The 16,292-nt window shown below is 41.8% G+C and overlaps 2 protein-coding genes across 2 annotated transcripts; both read left to right on the top strand.

Moving 5' to 3' along the window:
* LOC146614470 (serine/threonine-protein kinase pim-2-like) lies at window positions 1-3,545 on the top strand. Its single transcript, XM_085376705.1, has 9 exons — window positions 1-73; window positions 175-354; window positions 601-789; window positions 1,055-1,149; window positions 1,235-1,282; window positions 2,615-2,836; window positions 2,918-3,098; window positions 3,188-3,364; window positions 3,454-3,545. Exons 1-9 carry the CDS (start codon window positions 1-3, stop codon window positions 3,543-3,545), a joined length of 1,257 nt encoding a protein of 418 aa, XP_085232831.1.
* Window positions 3,546-8,428: 4,883 nt separating this feature from the next.
* On the top strand, window positions 8,429-11,972 carry LOC146614471 (serine/threonine-protein kinase pim-2-like). The gene is made up of 9 exons (XM_085376704.1): window positions 8,429-8,501; window positions 8,603-8,782; window positions 9,029-9,217; window positions 9,483-9,577; window positions 9,663-9,710; window positions 11,042-11,263; window positions 11,345-11,525; window positions 11,615-11,791; window positions 11,881-11,972. Exons 1-9 carry the CDS (start codon window positions 8,429-8,431, stop codon window positions 11,970-11,972), a joined length of 1,257 nt encoding a protein of 418 aa, XP_085232830.1.
* Window positions 11,973-16,292: the final 4,320 nt, after the last annotated feature.

Below are 16,292 nucleotides of genomic sequence, written 5' to 3' on the forward strand. Positions count from 1 at the left end.
ATGAATCACACAATGTCAAAGTCTTGGCCAACTTATACTGCACCACGTCCTGTGGATCTGAATAACCCTCTAGGTAAGTCAAATGGGATTCATATGGTAATTATGCATGCTTCTGGGTTTTTATTTGAGGCAACTGAATTTGACTTAAACAAAATCATCTTTTGTTGATTTCAGGACACCAAACAGAGCCTTGCATCTCCACACTGGTGAAGATGACTCCAGATGGAAGAATAGAGGGAAGAAAGAGAAGGGACTTACCTGAAAGACTGGACAAATCCCCCAAAAAAAGCAAAAGCAGTGGAGGTCCAAAACCGGGTCCCAGCCACTTTGTTTCTGGGGAATCCAGTTTGAAATGTAAGTGATAAGACCTGTTTTAGCTGTGACATTATCTTGGCTATGTAGTTTATTTTGTGACTTTAACTGTGTACTTAACGGTCTTTAACTTTGTAGTTGGTTCATTTAGCCTTCTTTGTGTTGATTTTCAGTGTGCAGTTATTGCTTTAATGCACGATTGCCAGACCTTAGAAAGTCAGTAGAAAGCAGTTGACACACAGAGTTGGACTGAAAATGCTTAAAGTCAAACTACTTTTTCCATTTTAGTTGGCCTTCTCATAGTGCCTTCAAGCGACTCTAGTATAATTAAGAGGAGCAACAAACGGAAGAGCACTAGTGACGAATCTGAGGGACCATCCAGCAAAAAAAGCAGGACAACGAGCCCAGAGGAGAGTCCCACCCAGGAACCCTCTGAAACATGTGACTCACCGAGGATATCCGGCACTGACAGAAAAGGTAAGATAATGGCAATATTTCTGAGCTGGATCACAAGATCCTTTAGAATTTGTCCTGGGGTTTGAGATTGGGTTTGATTCCTGTGGGACCAATCGACAATAAGAGACACTCTGGGCAGTAGTGACGTTACCTACCTACTAATCTGCTAAAATGTAGCTGCTATTTACCAATTAATAGAAATGTTATAGCAAAGCTCTATAGGACTGTGCCAGCTGTTTTCTGTGTAACAAGTCATAACCTGTATGTTTTTCCTGTGTGTCTGCAGAAGACTTCCTGGAAAAATATCAAGAGCTGGAGGTGCTGGGTCATGGAGGCTTTGCCACCGTGTTTTCTGGAATACGCATAAAAGACAGTTTTCCAGTATGGCTTCTTACATTTGCATTTCACAGATCTTCAGTTTATTCCTGTTTGTACTTCTCTAACCCAGAAAATGTCTTTAATGCAGGTGGCAATCAAACATGTTCAACAGCGCAGACTTGCGCGCACAACAATGGTAAGCGTCTTTTCTTATTCCAGCAGATATTTATTAGGGCTGCCACGATTTGTCGACTAGTCACGATTACGTCGACTATCAAAATCGTCGACGACTGATTTAATAGTCGACGCGTCGTTTGAAGCTTTGTAAGATCACAAAAGACGCAGGAGTAAGTGGCAGGATTTAAGAGTGTAATAACGGACTGAAACAGAAGATGGCAGCATTGCATGTACGAGGATGCCAGCTGCCGTTAAACCCCGAAGAAGAAGAAGAAGCAGCTGTGTCCCAGAATTCATAGCGCGGCCCAGCTCAGTTTCCAACAATGGCGGCAGCTAGTTAGTTTTAATGTTACTCTTATTATTCTTTCTGGGTCACAAAATAAACGTTTAACATATTTTCAGGCGAGAATGTAGCTGTGTAAACCTCAAATATCTGCTCAGTTTATCAGGACACCACATATTTTCAAAAGCGCTCCGACGTTTTCGGAGACGTCTGTTACCCACTAGCTCGATAGCTAGCCGGGGGCTAGGCTCACTAGCGCCGTGAGAACACCGGACTCCCCGCAAATCGTTTTCAAACCCACCGCCGTCTTTCGCTACTCAGGTTAAATATATATGAGTCACTTAGATAACTTAAAATGTTATTGTTTGGCTTTTTTTTTTAGTATTTTATTTGTTCCTGAGTAAATCGGTTTGTCTGAGATTAAAGTTATAGTTTTTACACAGCTAAATAAACATCAAGCAGACAACTGATTATCAGAAGTGTGAGATGCTCCAGAATATACTCCAGTGTCCTGTTATATTTTAGATAGCAAGGAGTTTATTAAACTTCACCGAAACAATCTGCAAATTTCATTAAAATGTAATAAACTATCATCTTGTCTTTATTTTTAGTTAGCACAGACCTTAAACACTTAAAGCTGTAAGCTAATGATAGTTATATAAGAGCAGATACTGCTGGTGCAATAAGCTGTAGTTTTACGTCCAATGGATGATCTGATTAGTCGACTAATCGCAAAAATAATCGGTGACTAGTCGACTATCAAAATGATCGTTTGTGGCAGCCCTAGTATTTATATTATTTCAGGCCTTCTCAGGCATCAAGCATAAGGCACGTATTTCCTCCGTGCATGAACCAGACTGGTCTCACAGTTGTGTGTGAAATCGTCAGGAAATATGGTCGAATTCTATGAACAGTGGGTCACCTTATTGTTTAAACTGACATGTTTCAGTGGAAAGAATGCTTTTTAAAGATCAGGTCATTTTGTGACTATTTCAAAACTGTCTGTACGCTGATAGCTACTTTTGTTGAAATTCTGAATACTGACCTGAAGTAACTTTCCTTCTGAAGGATTGGAATGGGAAAAGTACTGATGTTCCCCTGGAGGTGGCGCTACTGATACAAGTTGGGGCTGGACCACACGATACGGAAAGCAGTATAACCCCACTTCTACTTGACTGGTTTGATCTGGAAGATGAGCTTATTATGGTTTTTGAGAAACCAGAAAATTGCATGGACTTAGACAATTACCTCAAAACTACAGATAAACCTCTGTCAGAGACACATGTTAAGGTAAGTGACGAGCATTTGGAGCTTACAGCAGTTTTTCATAGAGAATGTCCTGTGCTCCAAATATGGCTTCCTTTCTTTTAGGTCATAATGAAACAACTAGTTGACGCAGCCATTACGATGGATAACAAGGGGGTTTTCCACCGAGATATTAAACCACACAACATTCTAATTGAAACATCTTCGGAGGAACCCCGAGTGCGATACATCGATTTTGGCTGTGGAGTCACGTTTACTCCGGGACAAAGGTTCAGGAGGAACGCAGGTATGTTTTCAGCCACAGCGTTGTGCTGTCATGAACTGTCTCCACATCATGTTCCCTCCCCATTAATTCTTCTTATCTTTGTGTTTTAGGAACCAGGATCTACAATAGTCCAGAGTGGTTCATGTACGGCTTCTGCTCTGCAGAATATACTACAGCCTGGCAGCTGGGTGTTGTGATGTACCAGCTGTTACACAACAAGTTACCATTTGACTGCGACTACAAGATCATCAACCAAAACCCACCAATTTTAGCTGACATTTCAAACAGTAAGATTTCTGCCAAAAGGGCTGTTGATATAAGAAAGGTGAAATAACTTTGTGGATAACTTTAACAAGAGTATTTCATTTCTGTAAAGAATGCAGGGATTTTTTGACGGGGTGTCTGAGGAAGCACTACAAGGACCGCTTCACCCTGGAGGATCTTCGGAATCACATGTGGCTCAAATGATTTCTGCGCACCATGAACTAAAAGGTTATGGAGCAAAAGCTCCAACACATCACAAGTCATCAACAAGTCACTTTTCAAATTTAGTAGCAATGTTGCAGTTGCTGTCACGTGGCTCTTTTTTGGTGTTTTCTTTTCCAATCCAGCAGCAAGCAGTCTGAGACCTCCATCTGACCTTCATCTAAATATAGTGTCAAGCGGCGGCTGTGTGAAGGCAAGAGAGGACCCAAATGCACAGCTCTAGACACACGGTGATGACCTCAAAGGCAGGTCTTTATTAACAGGAACATAAGAAGCCATACAATAACTAACCTGGGAGCAACTAAAGCTGAGGCGCTGGGAAGACACGGTAAATGCACACAACCTAGAGGGACGACGCAACACAGAACAAAGGGACACTCTGACATAAATACACAGAAGGTAATGAGAGAAGTGGGAACACACGGGGAACACAGCTGAAGACAATTAGCGAGCAGGGAGGACACGAAACTGAAAATACTGACACCAAGATGTGGACCTTAAACACAACACAGTACACAGAGATGAGCACAGAGAGAGAGAGGCAGAGAAGAAGGATGAATATGGGGGGATGAGGAGAACACAGAACACAAAGGATGGGAACACGGTACCAGAACAAACACCACAATAAAAACATGGACACAGGGGGAATCCAAATACCAAACCAACCAATCCAATGGACATAAGGAACAAAATACAAAACTACAGGAAAACTAAGAACACTGGGTCAAAATGACCCAGGACCATGACATATAGGCTTTTGTAGGCTTGCTTTATGAAAAATGTCATTGATGAAAATGTAGTGTATATCTGTTATTAACCTCTGTCTCTCTTCCACAGCATGTCTTTATCCTGTCTTCCTTCTCTCACCCCAACCGGTCGCAGCAGATGGCCGCCCCTCCCTGAGCCTGGTTCTGCCGGAGGTTTCTTCCTGTTAAAAGGGAGTTTTTCCTTCCCACTGTCGCCAAAGTGCTTGCTCAAAGGGGGTCATATGATTGTTGGGTTTTTCTCTGTATCTATGAAGTGCCTTGAGGCGACTTTTGTTGTGATTTGGCGCTATATAAATACAATTGAATTGAATTGAATTGGGCAGCACGGTGGCACGGTGGTTAGCACTGTTGCCGCACAGCAAGAAGGTCCTGAGTTCAATTCCAACATCAGGCCGGGGTCTTTCTGTGTGGAGTTTGCATGTTCTCCCCGTGTTTGCGTGGGTTCCCTCCGGGTACTCCGGCTTCCTCCCACCGTCCAAAGACATGCAGCTTGTGGGGATAGGTTAATTGGATAATCCAAATTGCCATTAGGTGTGAATGTGAGTGCGAATGGTTGTCTGTCCCTGTGTGTTGGCCCTGCGACAGACTGGCGACCTGTCCAGGGTGTACCCCGCCTCTCGCCCTATGACAGCTGGGATAGGCTCCAGCGCCCCCCGCGACCCTTGAATTGAATTGAATTGAAGTGAGGCCATGATGCATTTTATTGTAGCTCATCATCATCCGACCCTGCCCTGAAAATAGCTGAAGAAATGTTGGCATACCGAAAGGTTTGCTTTGGGGGTACTATTTGGTGCCATTTTAAGTTAAAAACTATTAAAAAAAAAAAAAAAAGAGTCATATTTTGTGTGATTTTTTCATTACTGTTGTTGTCCCAAGAAGCAAGATGGCGCCTGTGTTTGGCTGTGCCGCTGCCTCCGTCCGTGTGTTTGTTTACTTTATATGTTATGCAAGTGTTCTTGCTACAGCTTTGTCCGATGTCATCTCCCTTCGGATTTATGATCGCCATGCGTTACTGCCGATCAAATCTGCTATGGATAACTTTCAGAGTCAACGATACGACGTTGTTTTCCCACCGCCGCTTGAGCGCGACGCAGCACCCGGTTCACCTCCACTCTTGCCGGTCAGCTCAATTTTGCTTCAGAGGCCTCGTCGGAGGAAGCGGGGGAAGAGAGCCGGCTTTGTTGTCCTGCTCCGTTGTCTTCGGAAAGAGGCAGATCTTCGGGGGCTTTATTCCTGGGCTGCTAGCGGTAAGATCCGCCTGAGACTTGTCGGAGCTGGATTAATCCCCACAACCCACTGTGTTTGAACTGAGCCCTTAGCCCTATATGTGCCTTTAAATGAGCACATTGCCCCAGAAACCTTTGTTTCTCCAAGTACTTGTGTATAAAAAACTATATATTAATGTTTGACCACATTTGGGAATCAGAGCAGAGAGAAGATGACAACAGGTGGCGCCATATTGCCAACTGACTAGTCTTCTTCATAAAATATGATACAAAAGCATGATTACAAATACAATAAATGCTTCTGGATGGCAAATGCTCTGTTCAGTACACACGTTTTACTTTGAACACATAGGTATGCAGCATGCACACAACATGCATTCATCCTTTTTGGTTGAGTCCATGGTGATGGCCTGTGTCTTTCCGAGTTCTCCTCAAACACTTTGGCTTCCCTCTACAATGTTAGGCCTCTTATTAACCTTTGTCATGTCATGCACACATTGCTCAAGAGCTGTTGCCATATTGGATGTGATAACCTGTAGCGATCACATCCAATAACTCATGTGTTGTTTACATACAAATGATCACTGCTTTTTTTTCACTGCTGTGCTGCTGGTTGCAGCAATCACCAGGGATAGAGAATCTCTTTTGTTGCCTTTCAGGTGATTTGGATAGAAGAGGAGCATCACATAAATGGTAGTATCAGTTCTAAATTATTTGAAATCCAAGTATCTGTTTCAAACAATATTTGACTGTGAGGCTTGGTTACCGGTTGTTGCTGGTTCTCACTGGTTGTCACTAGTTGTTACCGCTTGCTGCTGGTGCAGCAGCACTGACAGCTAACGTGGCGGTTAAATCGACACATTTTGCTGCACCCATTTTTAGTTTTAATTGTTTTATGTCAGCTTTTCAGCTCCACCTTCTCCACTTCTTCCACACTAAACTTTTTCTACAAGCTGCGTGAGCACACACCAAAGGTAGGGGAGGTGCTCAGGTTCACTGTCATTGATCATAATCGATCGATAGTGAAAAGTCCCCGCTCAATGCTCAGCTCAAATGCACAAATATATACAATTATGAGATATTCATGAAGTATTTTTATTTTATTTTGCCATTTATATATGTTGGCACTAACAGTGCTCAAGACAATACTTATATACTGTCAATATGTGACATATTGAAATCGCATTTGAATTTGCGCTTGTTTTTTGCTTTCACTTTGCAATCGCACGAACTGTGTATAGAGAGCGACAGCACTGATTGGTGAGTGATGATAATTTGTGCACCAATTCCTCTGACATCGTCTTATCAATCGTTAGCTTACTATGCAAACATGACAAGTGAAATCTCCCGCAGCTTAAACATGTGAGAGGTTGATCGCGCAGAGAATCGCTGAGCGTTATGTGAGTGCGTGTGTAAAAGCAGCAGGATATATATTTTAGTTCTGCTGAGCCAAATAAGACAGGTCAGGGTGAAGAAGTGACAGCCAAAGAAAAGCTTACCATAAAACGGAGAAGTTATGACAAATCAGACTATAAGGCAAAAAGAAAGTGCAGCTTTATGGTTTCATGGACAAAAGAATTTCTGTGGCTGCGATATGATGAGCTAAATAACCAGGGCTGCACATAAGTGGTCCGCAGGTGTGCATTCGCTGTCAAAATAAAAAACACGCACAAGGGTTAGGGTTAAATTTAAAAACTGTACTTTTGAGTTAAAATATATATTTATAATTTTAATAAATGACAAATTAAAAAGGCATGAACATTTTTTTTGTATCGAAAAAATATCGAACCGTGACACCAAAGTATCGAACCGAACCGTGAATTTTGTGTATTGTTGCACCCCTAATATATATATATATGTGTGTAATTTTAACAAGAACTTTATTGAACAATCAGTGAGTATACAACATACAAACAGATGAGGTATACAAGTGGAACATAAATATGAACAACCAGCGGTTAAAGAAAAAAAGAAAAAAAACCCACACCGATAGAGTTGGGAAGCAGGTACCATGCTTGTTACATCAGCTAACAATACTAACTTCCACAACACTCACCAAGACAGTCGGAGGTTAGGTAAAACAGAGCAAATAAATTATTGAGAAATTATAAGAAAATACATTAGGCAGGAAAGGAAAAAGAATAACTGTGGAAGTTCAAATTCACTGGGTTACACGTGCTTTCTTTCTATAGCCTTTGAACCTTGAAAAATATAACCTCATCACAGTAACGCATAATTTTATTATGCATTACATCCAATACTGCTCATACATTTAGTGAGTAACTAGTCACAATAATGCGCACAGATACGATTTATAGATCAGTCAACACATTCCAGCACCTTTAGGCAACTGTTTTTGTGATTTGGTGCTGTAAATAAAACTGAAATCAAGTGAATTTTGACTTAACCTGTGCTGCTAGCTTTTAGCCTGCAAAGCTATCCATTAGCCTTCACTACTGCCTTACAAGTAAATGCTGCCCAAAGAGAGTCCTTCTTGTTGGTATAATAGCTACAATATTATCTATAATATCCATTGCTTGTTCCTAACTAGTTTTATGGCCTTTGTTGTAGAAGCACAGTTCCCACCTTGAAGCAGCCCTCTATAAACATGCATTTATGCAGCTGCGCTACAGTTTTTGCAATATTGCACCCCTAAATAAATCTTTACAGAACTTTGCCTTCACCAGAAACTACTGCCTAGCCCAGGCTGATGTTCTGTAGCTATGGAAACCAAGAATTCCAAAATCTTGTGATGTCATCACCTCGTTGTTATAAGACATTGTTATAAGACACTAAAGATCATAGTTCTCACACACAGCTCATTGCATCTTTGCAGAGTGAAGAGTGAAATCCTGAAACTAAATTAACCTAAATGAATCACACAATGTCAAAGTCTTGGCCAACTTATACTGCACCACGTCCTGTGGATCTGAATAACCCTCTAGGTAAGTCAAATGGGATTCATATGGTAATTATGCATGCTTCTGGGTTTTTATTTGAGGCAACTGAATTTGACTTAAACAAAATCATCTTTTGTTGATTTCAGGACACCAAACAGAGCCTTGCATCTCCACACTGGTGAAGATGACTCCAGATGGAAGAATAGAGGGAAGAAAGAGAAGGGACTTACCTGAAAGACTGGACAAATCCCCCAAAAAAAGCAAAAGCAGTGGAGGTCCAAAACCGGGTCCCAGCCACTTTGTTTCTGGGGAATCCAGTTTGAAATGTAAGTGATAAGACCTGTTTTAGCTGTGACATTATCTTGGCTATGTAGTTTATTTTGTGACTTTAACTGTGTACTTAACGGTCTTTAACTTTGTAGTTGGTTCATTTAGCCTTCTTTGTGTTGATTTTCAGTGTGCAGTTATTGCTTTAATGCACGATTGCCAGACCTTAGAAAGTCAGTAGAAAGCAGTTGACACACAGAGTTGGACTGAAAATGCTTAAAGTCAAACTACTTTTTCCATTTTAGTTGGCCTTCTCATAGTGCCTTCAAGCGACTCTAGTATAATTAAGAGGAGCAACAAACGGAAGAGCACTAGTGACGAATCTGAGGGACCATCCAGCAAAAAAAGCAGGACAACGAGCCCAGAGGAGAGTCCCACCCAGGAACCCTCTGAAACATGTGACTCACCGAGGATATCCGGCACTGACAGAAAAGGTAAGATAATGGCAATATTTCTGAGCTGGATCACAAGATCCTTTAGAATTTGTCCTGGGGTTTGAGATTGGGTTTGATTCCTGTGGGACCAATCGACAATAAGAGACACTCTGGGCAGTAGTGACGTTACCTACCTACTAATCTGCTAAAATGTAGCTGCTATTTACCAATTAATAGAAATGTTATAGCAAAGCTCTATAGGACTGTGCCAGCTGTTTTCTGTGTAACAAGTCATAACCTGTATGTTTTTCCTGTGTGTCTGCAGAAGACTTCCTGGAAAAATATCAAGAGCTGGAGGTGCTGGGTCATGGAGGCTTTGCCACCGTGTTTTCTGGAATACGCATAAAAGACAGTTTTCCAGTATGGCTTCTTACATTTGCATTTCACAGATCTTCAGTTTATTCCTGTTTGTACTTCTCTAACCCAGAAAATGTCTTTAATGCAGGTGGCAATCAAACATGTTCAACAGCGCAGACTTGCGCGCACAACAATGGTAAGCGTCTTTTCTTATTCCAGCAGATATTTATTAGGGCTGCCACGATTTGTCGACTAGTCACGATTACGTCGACTATCAAAATCGTCGACGACTGATTTAATAGTCGACGCGTCGTTTGAAGCTTTGTAAGATCACAAAAGACGCAGGAGTAAGTGGCAGGATTTAAGAGTGTAATAACGGACTGAAACAGAAGATGGCAGCATTGCATGTACGAGGATGCCAGCTGCCGTTAAACCCCGAAGAAGAAGAAGAAGCAGCTGTGTCCCAGAATTCATAGCGCGGCCCAGCTCAGTTTCCAACAATGGCGGCAGCTAGTTAGTTTTAATGTTACTCTTATTATTCTTTCTGGGTCACAAAATAAACGTTTAACATATTTTCAGGCGAGAATGTAGCTGTGTAAACCTCAAATATCTGCTCAGTTTATCAGGACACCACATATTTTCAAAAGCGCTCCGACGTTTTCGGAGACGTCTGTTACCCACTAGCTCGATAGCTAGCCGGGGGCTAGGCTCACTAGCGCCGTGAGAACACCGGACTCCCCGCAAATCGTTTTCAAACCCACTGCCGTCTTTCGCTACTCAGGTTAAATATATATGAGTCACTTAGATAACTTAAAATGTTATTGTTTGGCTTTTTTTTTAGTATTTTATTTGTTCCTGAGTAAATCAGTTTGTCTGAGATTAAAGTTATAGCTTTTACACAGCTGAATAAACATCAAGCAGACAGCTGATTATCAGAAGTGTGAGATGCTCCAGAATATACTCCAGTGTCCTGTTATATTTTAGATAGCAAGGAGTTTATTAAACTTCACCGAAATAATCTGCAAATTTCATTAAAATTTAATAAACTATCATCTTGTCTTTATTTTTAGTTAGCACAGACCTTAAACACTTAAAGCTGTAAGCTAATGATAGTTATATAAGAGCAGATACTGCTGGTGCAATAAGCTGTAGTTTTACGTCCAATGGATGATCTGATTAGTCGACTAATCGCAAAAATAATCGGTGACTAGTCGACTATCAAAATGATCGTTTGTGGCAGCCCTAGTATTTATATTATTCCAGGCCTTCTCAGGCATCAAGCATAAGGCACGTATTTCCTCCGTGCATGAACCAGACTGGTCTCACAGTTGTGTGTGAAATCGTCAGGAAATATGGTCGAATTCTATGAACAGTGGGTCACCTTATTGTTTAAACTGACATGTTTCAGTGGAAAGAATGCTTTTTAAAGATCAGGTCATTTTGTGACTATTTCAAAACTGTCTGTACGCTGATAGCTACTTTTGTTGAAATTCTGAATACTGACCTGAAGTAACTTTCCTTCTGAAGGATTGGAATGGGAAAAGTACTGATGTTCCCCTGGAGGTGGCGCTACTGATACAAGTTGGGGCTGGACCACACGATACGGAAAGCAGTATAACCCCACTTCTACTTGACTGGTTTGATCTGGAAGATGAGCTTATTATGGTTTTTGAGAAACCAGAAAATTGCATGGACTTAGACAATTACCTCAAAACTACAGATAAACCTCTGTCAGAGACACATGTTAAGGTAAGTGACGAGCATTTGGAGCTTACAGCAGTTTTTCATAGAGAATGTCCTGTGCTCCAAATATGGCTTCCTTTCTTTTAGGTCATAATGAAGCAACTAGTTGACGCAGCCATTACGATGGATAACAAGGGGGTTTTCCACCGAGATATTAAACCACACAACATTCTAATTGAAACATCTTCGGAGGAACCCCGAGTGCGATACATCGATTTTGGCTGTGGAGTCACGTTTACTCCGGGACAAAGGTTCAGGAGGAACGCAGGTATGTTTTCAGCCACAGCGTTGTGCTGTCATGAACTGTCTCCACATCATGTTCCCTCCCCATTAATTCTTCTTATCTTTGTGTTTTAGGAACCAGGATCTACAATAGTCCAGAGTGGTTCATGTACGGCTTCTGCTCTGCAGAATATACTACAGCCTGGCAGCTGGGTGTTGTGATGTACCAGCTGTTACACAACAAGTTACCATTTGACTGCGACTACAAGATCATCAACCAAAACCCACCGATTTTAGCTGACATTTCAAACAGTAAGATTTCTGCCAAAAGGGCTGTTGATATAAGAAAGGTGAAATAACTTTGTGGATAACTTTAACAAGAGTATTTCATTTCTGTAAAGAATGCAGGGATTTTTTGACGGGGTGTCTGAGGAAGCACTACAAGGACCGCTTCACCCTGGAGGATCTTCGGAATCACATGTGGCTCAAATGATTTCTGCGCACCATGAACTAAAAGGTTATGGAGCAAAAGCTCCAACACATCACAAGTCATCAACAAGTCACTTTTCAAATTTAGTAGCAATGTTGCAGTTGCTGTCACGTGGCTCTTTTTTGGTGTTTTCTTTTCCAATCCAGCAGCAAGCAGTCTGAGACCTCCATCTGACCTTCATCTAAATATAGTGTCAAGCGGCGGCTGTGTGAAGGCAAGAGAGGACCCAAATGCACAGCTCTAGACACACGGTGATGACCTCAAAGGCAGGTCTTTATTAACAGGAACATAAGAAGCCATACAATAACTAACCTGGGAGCAACTAAAGCTGAGGCGCTGGGAAGACACGGTAAATGCACACAACCTAGAGGGACGACGCAACACAGAACAAAGGGACACTCTGACATAAATACACAGAAGGTAATGAGAGAAGTGGGAACACACGGGGAACACAGCTGAAGACAATTAGCGAGCAGGGAGGACACGAAACTGAAAATACTGACACCAAGATGTGGACCTTAAACACAACACAGTACACAGAGATGAGCACAGAGAGAGAGAGGCAGAGAAGAAGGATGAATATGGGGGGATGAGGAGAACACAGAACACAAAGGATGGGAACACGGTACCAGAACAAACACCACAATAAAAACATGGACACAGGGGGAATCCAAATACCAAACCAACCAATCCAATGGACATAAGGAACAAAATACAAAACTACAGGAAAACTAAGAACACTGGGTCAAAATGACCCAGGACCATGACATATAGGCTTTTGTAGGCTTGCTTTATGAAAAATGTCATTGATGAAAATGTAGTGTATATCTGTTATTAACCTCTGTCTCTCTTCCACAGCATGTCTTTATCCTGTCTTCCTTCTCTCACCCCAACCGGTCGCAGCAGATGGCCGCCCCTCCCTGAGCCTGGTTCTGCCGGAGGTTTCTTCCTGTTAAAAGGGAGTTTTTCCTTCCCACTGTCGCCAAAGTGCTTGCTCAAAGGGGGTCATATGATTGTTGGGTTTTTCTCTGTATCTATGAAGCGCCTTGAGGCGACTTTTGTTGTGATTTGGCGCTATATAAATACAATTGAATTGAATTGAATTGGGCAGCACGGTGGCACGGTGGTTAGCACTGTTGCCGCACAGCAAGAAGGTCCTGAGTTCAATTCCAACATCAGGCCGGGGTCTTTCTGTGTGGAGTTTGCATGTTCTCCCCGTGTTTGCGTGGGTTCCCTCCGGGTACTCCGGCTTCCTCCCACCGTCCAAAGACATGCAGCTTGTGGGGATAGGTTAATTGGATAATCCAAATTGCCATTAGGTGTGAATGTGAGTGCGAATGGTTGTCTGTCCCTGTGTGTTGGCCCTGCGACAGACTGGCGACCTGTCCAGGGTGTACCCCGCCTCTCGCCCTATGACAGCTGGGATAGGCTCCAGCGCCCCCCGCGACCCTTGAATTGAATTGAATTGAAGTGAGGCCATGATGCATTTTATTGTAGCTCATCATCATCCGACCCTGCCCTGAAAATAGCTGAAGAAATGTTGGCATACCGAAAGGTTTGCTTTGGGGGTATACTATTTGGTGCCATTTTAAGTTAAAAACTATTAAAAAAACAAAACAAAAAGAGTCATATTTTGTGTGATTTTTTCATTACTGTTGTTGTCCCAAGAAGCAAGATGGCACCTGTGTTTGGCTGTGCCGCTGCCTCCGTCCGTGTGTTTGTTTACTTCATATGTTATGCAAGTGTTCTTGCTACAGCTTTGTCCGATGTCATCTCCCTTCGGATTTATGATCGCCATGCGTTACTGCCGATCAAATCTGCTATGGATAACTTTCAGAGTCAACGATACGACGTTGTTTTCCCACCGCCGCTTGAGCGCGACGCAGCACCCGGTTCACCTCCACTCTTGCCGGTCAGCTCAATTTTGCTTCAGAGGCCTCGTCGGAGGAAGCGGGGGAAGAGAGCCGGCTTTGTTGTCCTGCTCCGTCGTCTTCGGAAAGAGGCAGATCTTCGGGGGCTTTATTCCTGGGCTGCTAGCGGTAAGATCCGCCTGAGACTTGTCGGAGCTGGATTAATCCCCACAACCCACTGTGTTTGAACTGAGCCCTTAGCCCTATATGTGCCTTTAAATGAGCACATTGCCCCAGAAACCTTTGTTTCTCCAAGTACTTGTGTATAAAAAACTATATATTAATGTTTGACCACATTTGGGAATCAGAGCAGAGAGAAGATGACAACAGGTGGCGCCATATTGCCAACTGACTAGTCTTCTTCATAAAATATGATACAAAAGCATGATTACAAATACAATAAATGCTTCTGGATGGCAAATGCTCTGTTCAGTACACACGTTTTACTTTGAACACATAGGTATGCAGCATGCACACAACATGCATTCATCCTTTTTGGTTGAGTCCATGGTGATGGCCTGTGTCTTTCCGAGTTCTCCTCAAACACTTTGGCTTCCCTCTACAATGTTAGGCCTCTTATTAACCTTTGTCATGTCATGCACACATTGCTCAAGAGCTGTTGCCATATTGGATGTGATAACCTGTAGCGATCACATCCAATAACTCATGTGTTGTTTACATACAAATGATCACTGCTTTTTTTTCACTGCTGTGCTGCTGGTTGCAGCAATCACCAGGGATAGAGAATCTCTTTTGTTGCCTTTCAGGTGATTTGGATAGAAGAGGAGCATCACATAAAAGGTAGTATCAGTTCTAAATTATTTGAAATCCAAGTATCTGTTTCAAACAATATTTGACTGTGAGGCTTGGTTACCGGTTGTTGCTGGTTCTCACTGGTTGTCACTAGTTGTTACCGCTTGCTGCTGGTGCAGCAGCACTGACAGCTAACATGGCGGTTAAATCGACACATTTTGCTGCACCCATTTTTAGTTTTAATTGTTTTATGTCAGCTTTTCAGCTCCACCTTCTCCACTTCTTCCACACTAAACTTTTTCTACAAGCTGCGTGAGCGCACACCAAAGGTAGGGGAGGTGCTCAGGTTCACTGTCATTGATCATAATCGATCGATAGTGAAAAGTCCCCGCTCAATGCTCAGCTCAATGCACAAATATATACAATTATGAGATATTCATGAAGTATTTTTATTTTATTTTGCCATTTATATATGTTGGCACTAACAGTGCTCAAGACAATACTTATATACTGTCAATATGTGACATATTGAAATCGCGTTTGAATTTGCGCTTGTTTTTTGCTTTCACTTTGCAATCGCACGAACTGTGTATAGAGAGCGACAGCACTGATTGGTGAGTGATGATAATTTGTGCACCAATTCCTCTGACATCGTCTTATCAATCGTTAGCTTACTATGCAAACATGACAAGTGAAATCTCCTGCAGCTTAAACATGTGAGAGGTTGATCGCGCAGAGAATCGCTGAGCGTTATGTGAGTGCGTGTGTAAAAGCAGCAGGATATATATTTTAGTTCTGCTGAGCCAAATAAGACAGGTCAGGGTGAAGAAGTGACAGCCAAAGAAAAGCTTACCACAAAACGGAGAAGTTATGACAAATCAGACTATAAGGCAAAAAGAAAGTGCAGCTTTATGGTTTCATGGACAAAAGAATTTCTGTGGCTGCGATATGATGAGCTAAATAACCAGGGCTGCACATAAGTGGTCCGCAGGTGTGCATTCGCTGTCAAAATAAAAAACACGCACAAGGGTTAGGGTTAAATTTAAAAACTGTACTTTTGAGTTAAAATATATATTCATAATTTTAATAAATGACAAATTAAAAAGGCATGAACATTTTTTTGTATCGAAAAAACATCGAACCGTGACACCAAAGTATCGAACCGAACCGTGAATTTTGTGTATTGTTGCACCCCTAATATATATATATATGTGTGTAATTTTAACAAGAACTTTATTGAACAATCAGTGAGTATACAACATACAAACAGATGAGGTATACAAGTGGAACATAAATATGAACAACCAGCAGTTAAAGAAAAAAAGAAAAAAAACCCCACACCGATAGAGTTGGGAAGCAGGTACCATGCTTGTTACATCAGCTAACAATACTAACTTCCACAACACTCACCAAGACAGTCGGAGGTTAGGTAAAACAGAGCAAATAAATTATTGAGAAATTATAAGAAAATACATTAGGCAGGAAAGGAAAAAGAATAACTGTGGAAGTTCAAATTCACTGGGCTACACGTGCTTTCTTTCTATAGCCTTTGAACCTTGAAAAATATAACCTCATCACAGTAACGCATAATTTTATTATGCATTACATCCAATACTGCTCATACATTTAGTGAGTAACTAGTCACAATAATGCGCACAGA

The sequence above is a fragment of the Diplotaxodon limnothrissa genome, linkage group LG17 (genome assembly GCF_057381915.1).
Source record: "Diplotaxodon limnothrissa isolate DT_005_m linkage group LG17, D_limnothrissa_male_GT1.1, whole genome shotgun sequence".
NCBI lineage: Eukaryota > Metazoa > Chordata > Actinopteri > Cichliformes > Cichlidae > Diplotaxodon > Diplotaxodon limnothrissa.

What these genes read in the sequence shown, in the direction of transcription:
- LOC146614470 (XM_085376705.1), top strand. Translation starts at nt 1, where the DNA reads ATGAATCACACAATGTCAAAGTCTTGGCCAACTTATACTGCACCACGT. An exon ending in TGTCAGAGACACATGTTAAG is followed by an intron (nt 2,837 to 2,917) that starts GTAAGTGACGAG and finishes CCTTTCTTTTAG; the next exon opens with GTCATAATGAAACAACTAGT. An exon ending in AAGGTTCAGGAGGAACGCAG is followed by an intron (nt 3,099 to 3,187) that starts GTATGTTTTCAG and finishes TTTGTGTTTTAG; the next exon opens with GAACCAGGATCTACAATAGT.
- LOC146614471 (XM_085376704.1), top strand. Translation starts at nt 8,429, where the DNA reads ATGAATCACACAATGTCAAAGTCTTGGCCAACTTATACTGCACCACGT. An exon ending in ATCCGGCACTGACAGAAAAG is followed by an intron (nt 9,218 to 9,482) that starts GTAAGATAATGG and finishes GTGTGTCTGCAG; the next exon opens with AAGACTTCCTGGAAAAATAT. An exon ending in GACTTGCGCGCACAACAATG is followed by an intron (nt 9,711 to 11,041) that starts GTAAGCGTCTTT and finishes TTCCTTCTGAAG; the next exon opens with GATTGGAATGGGAAAAGTAC.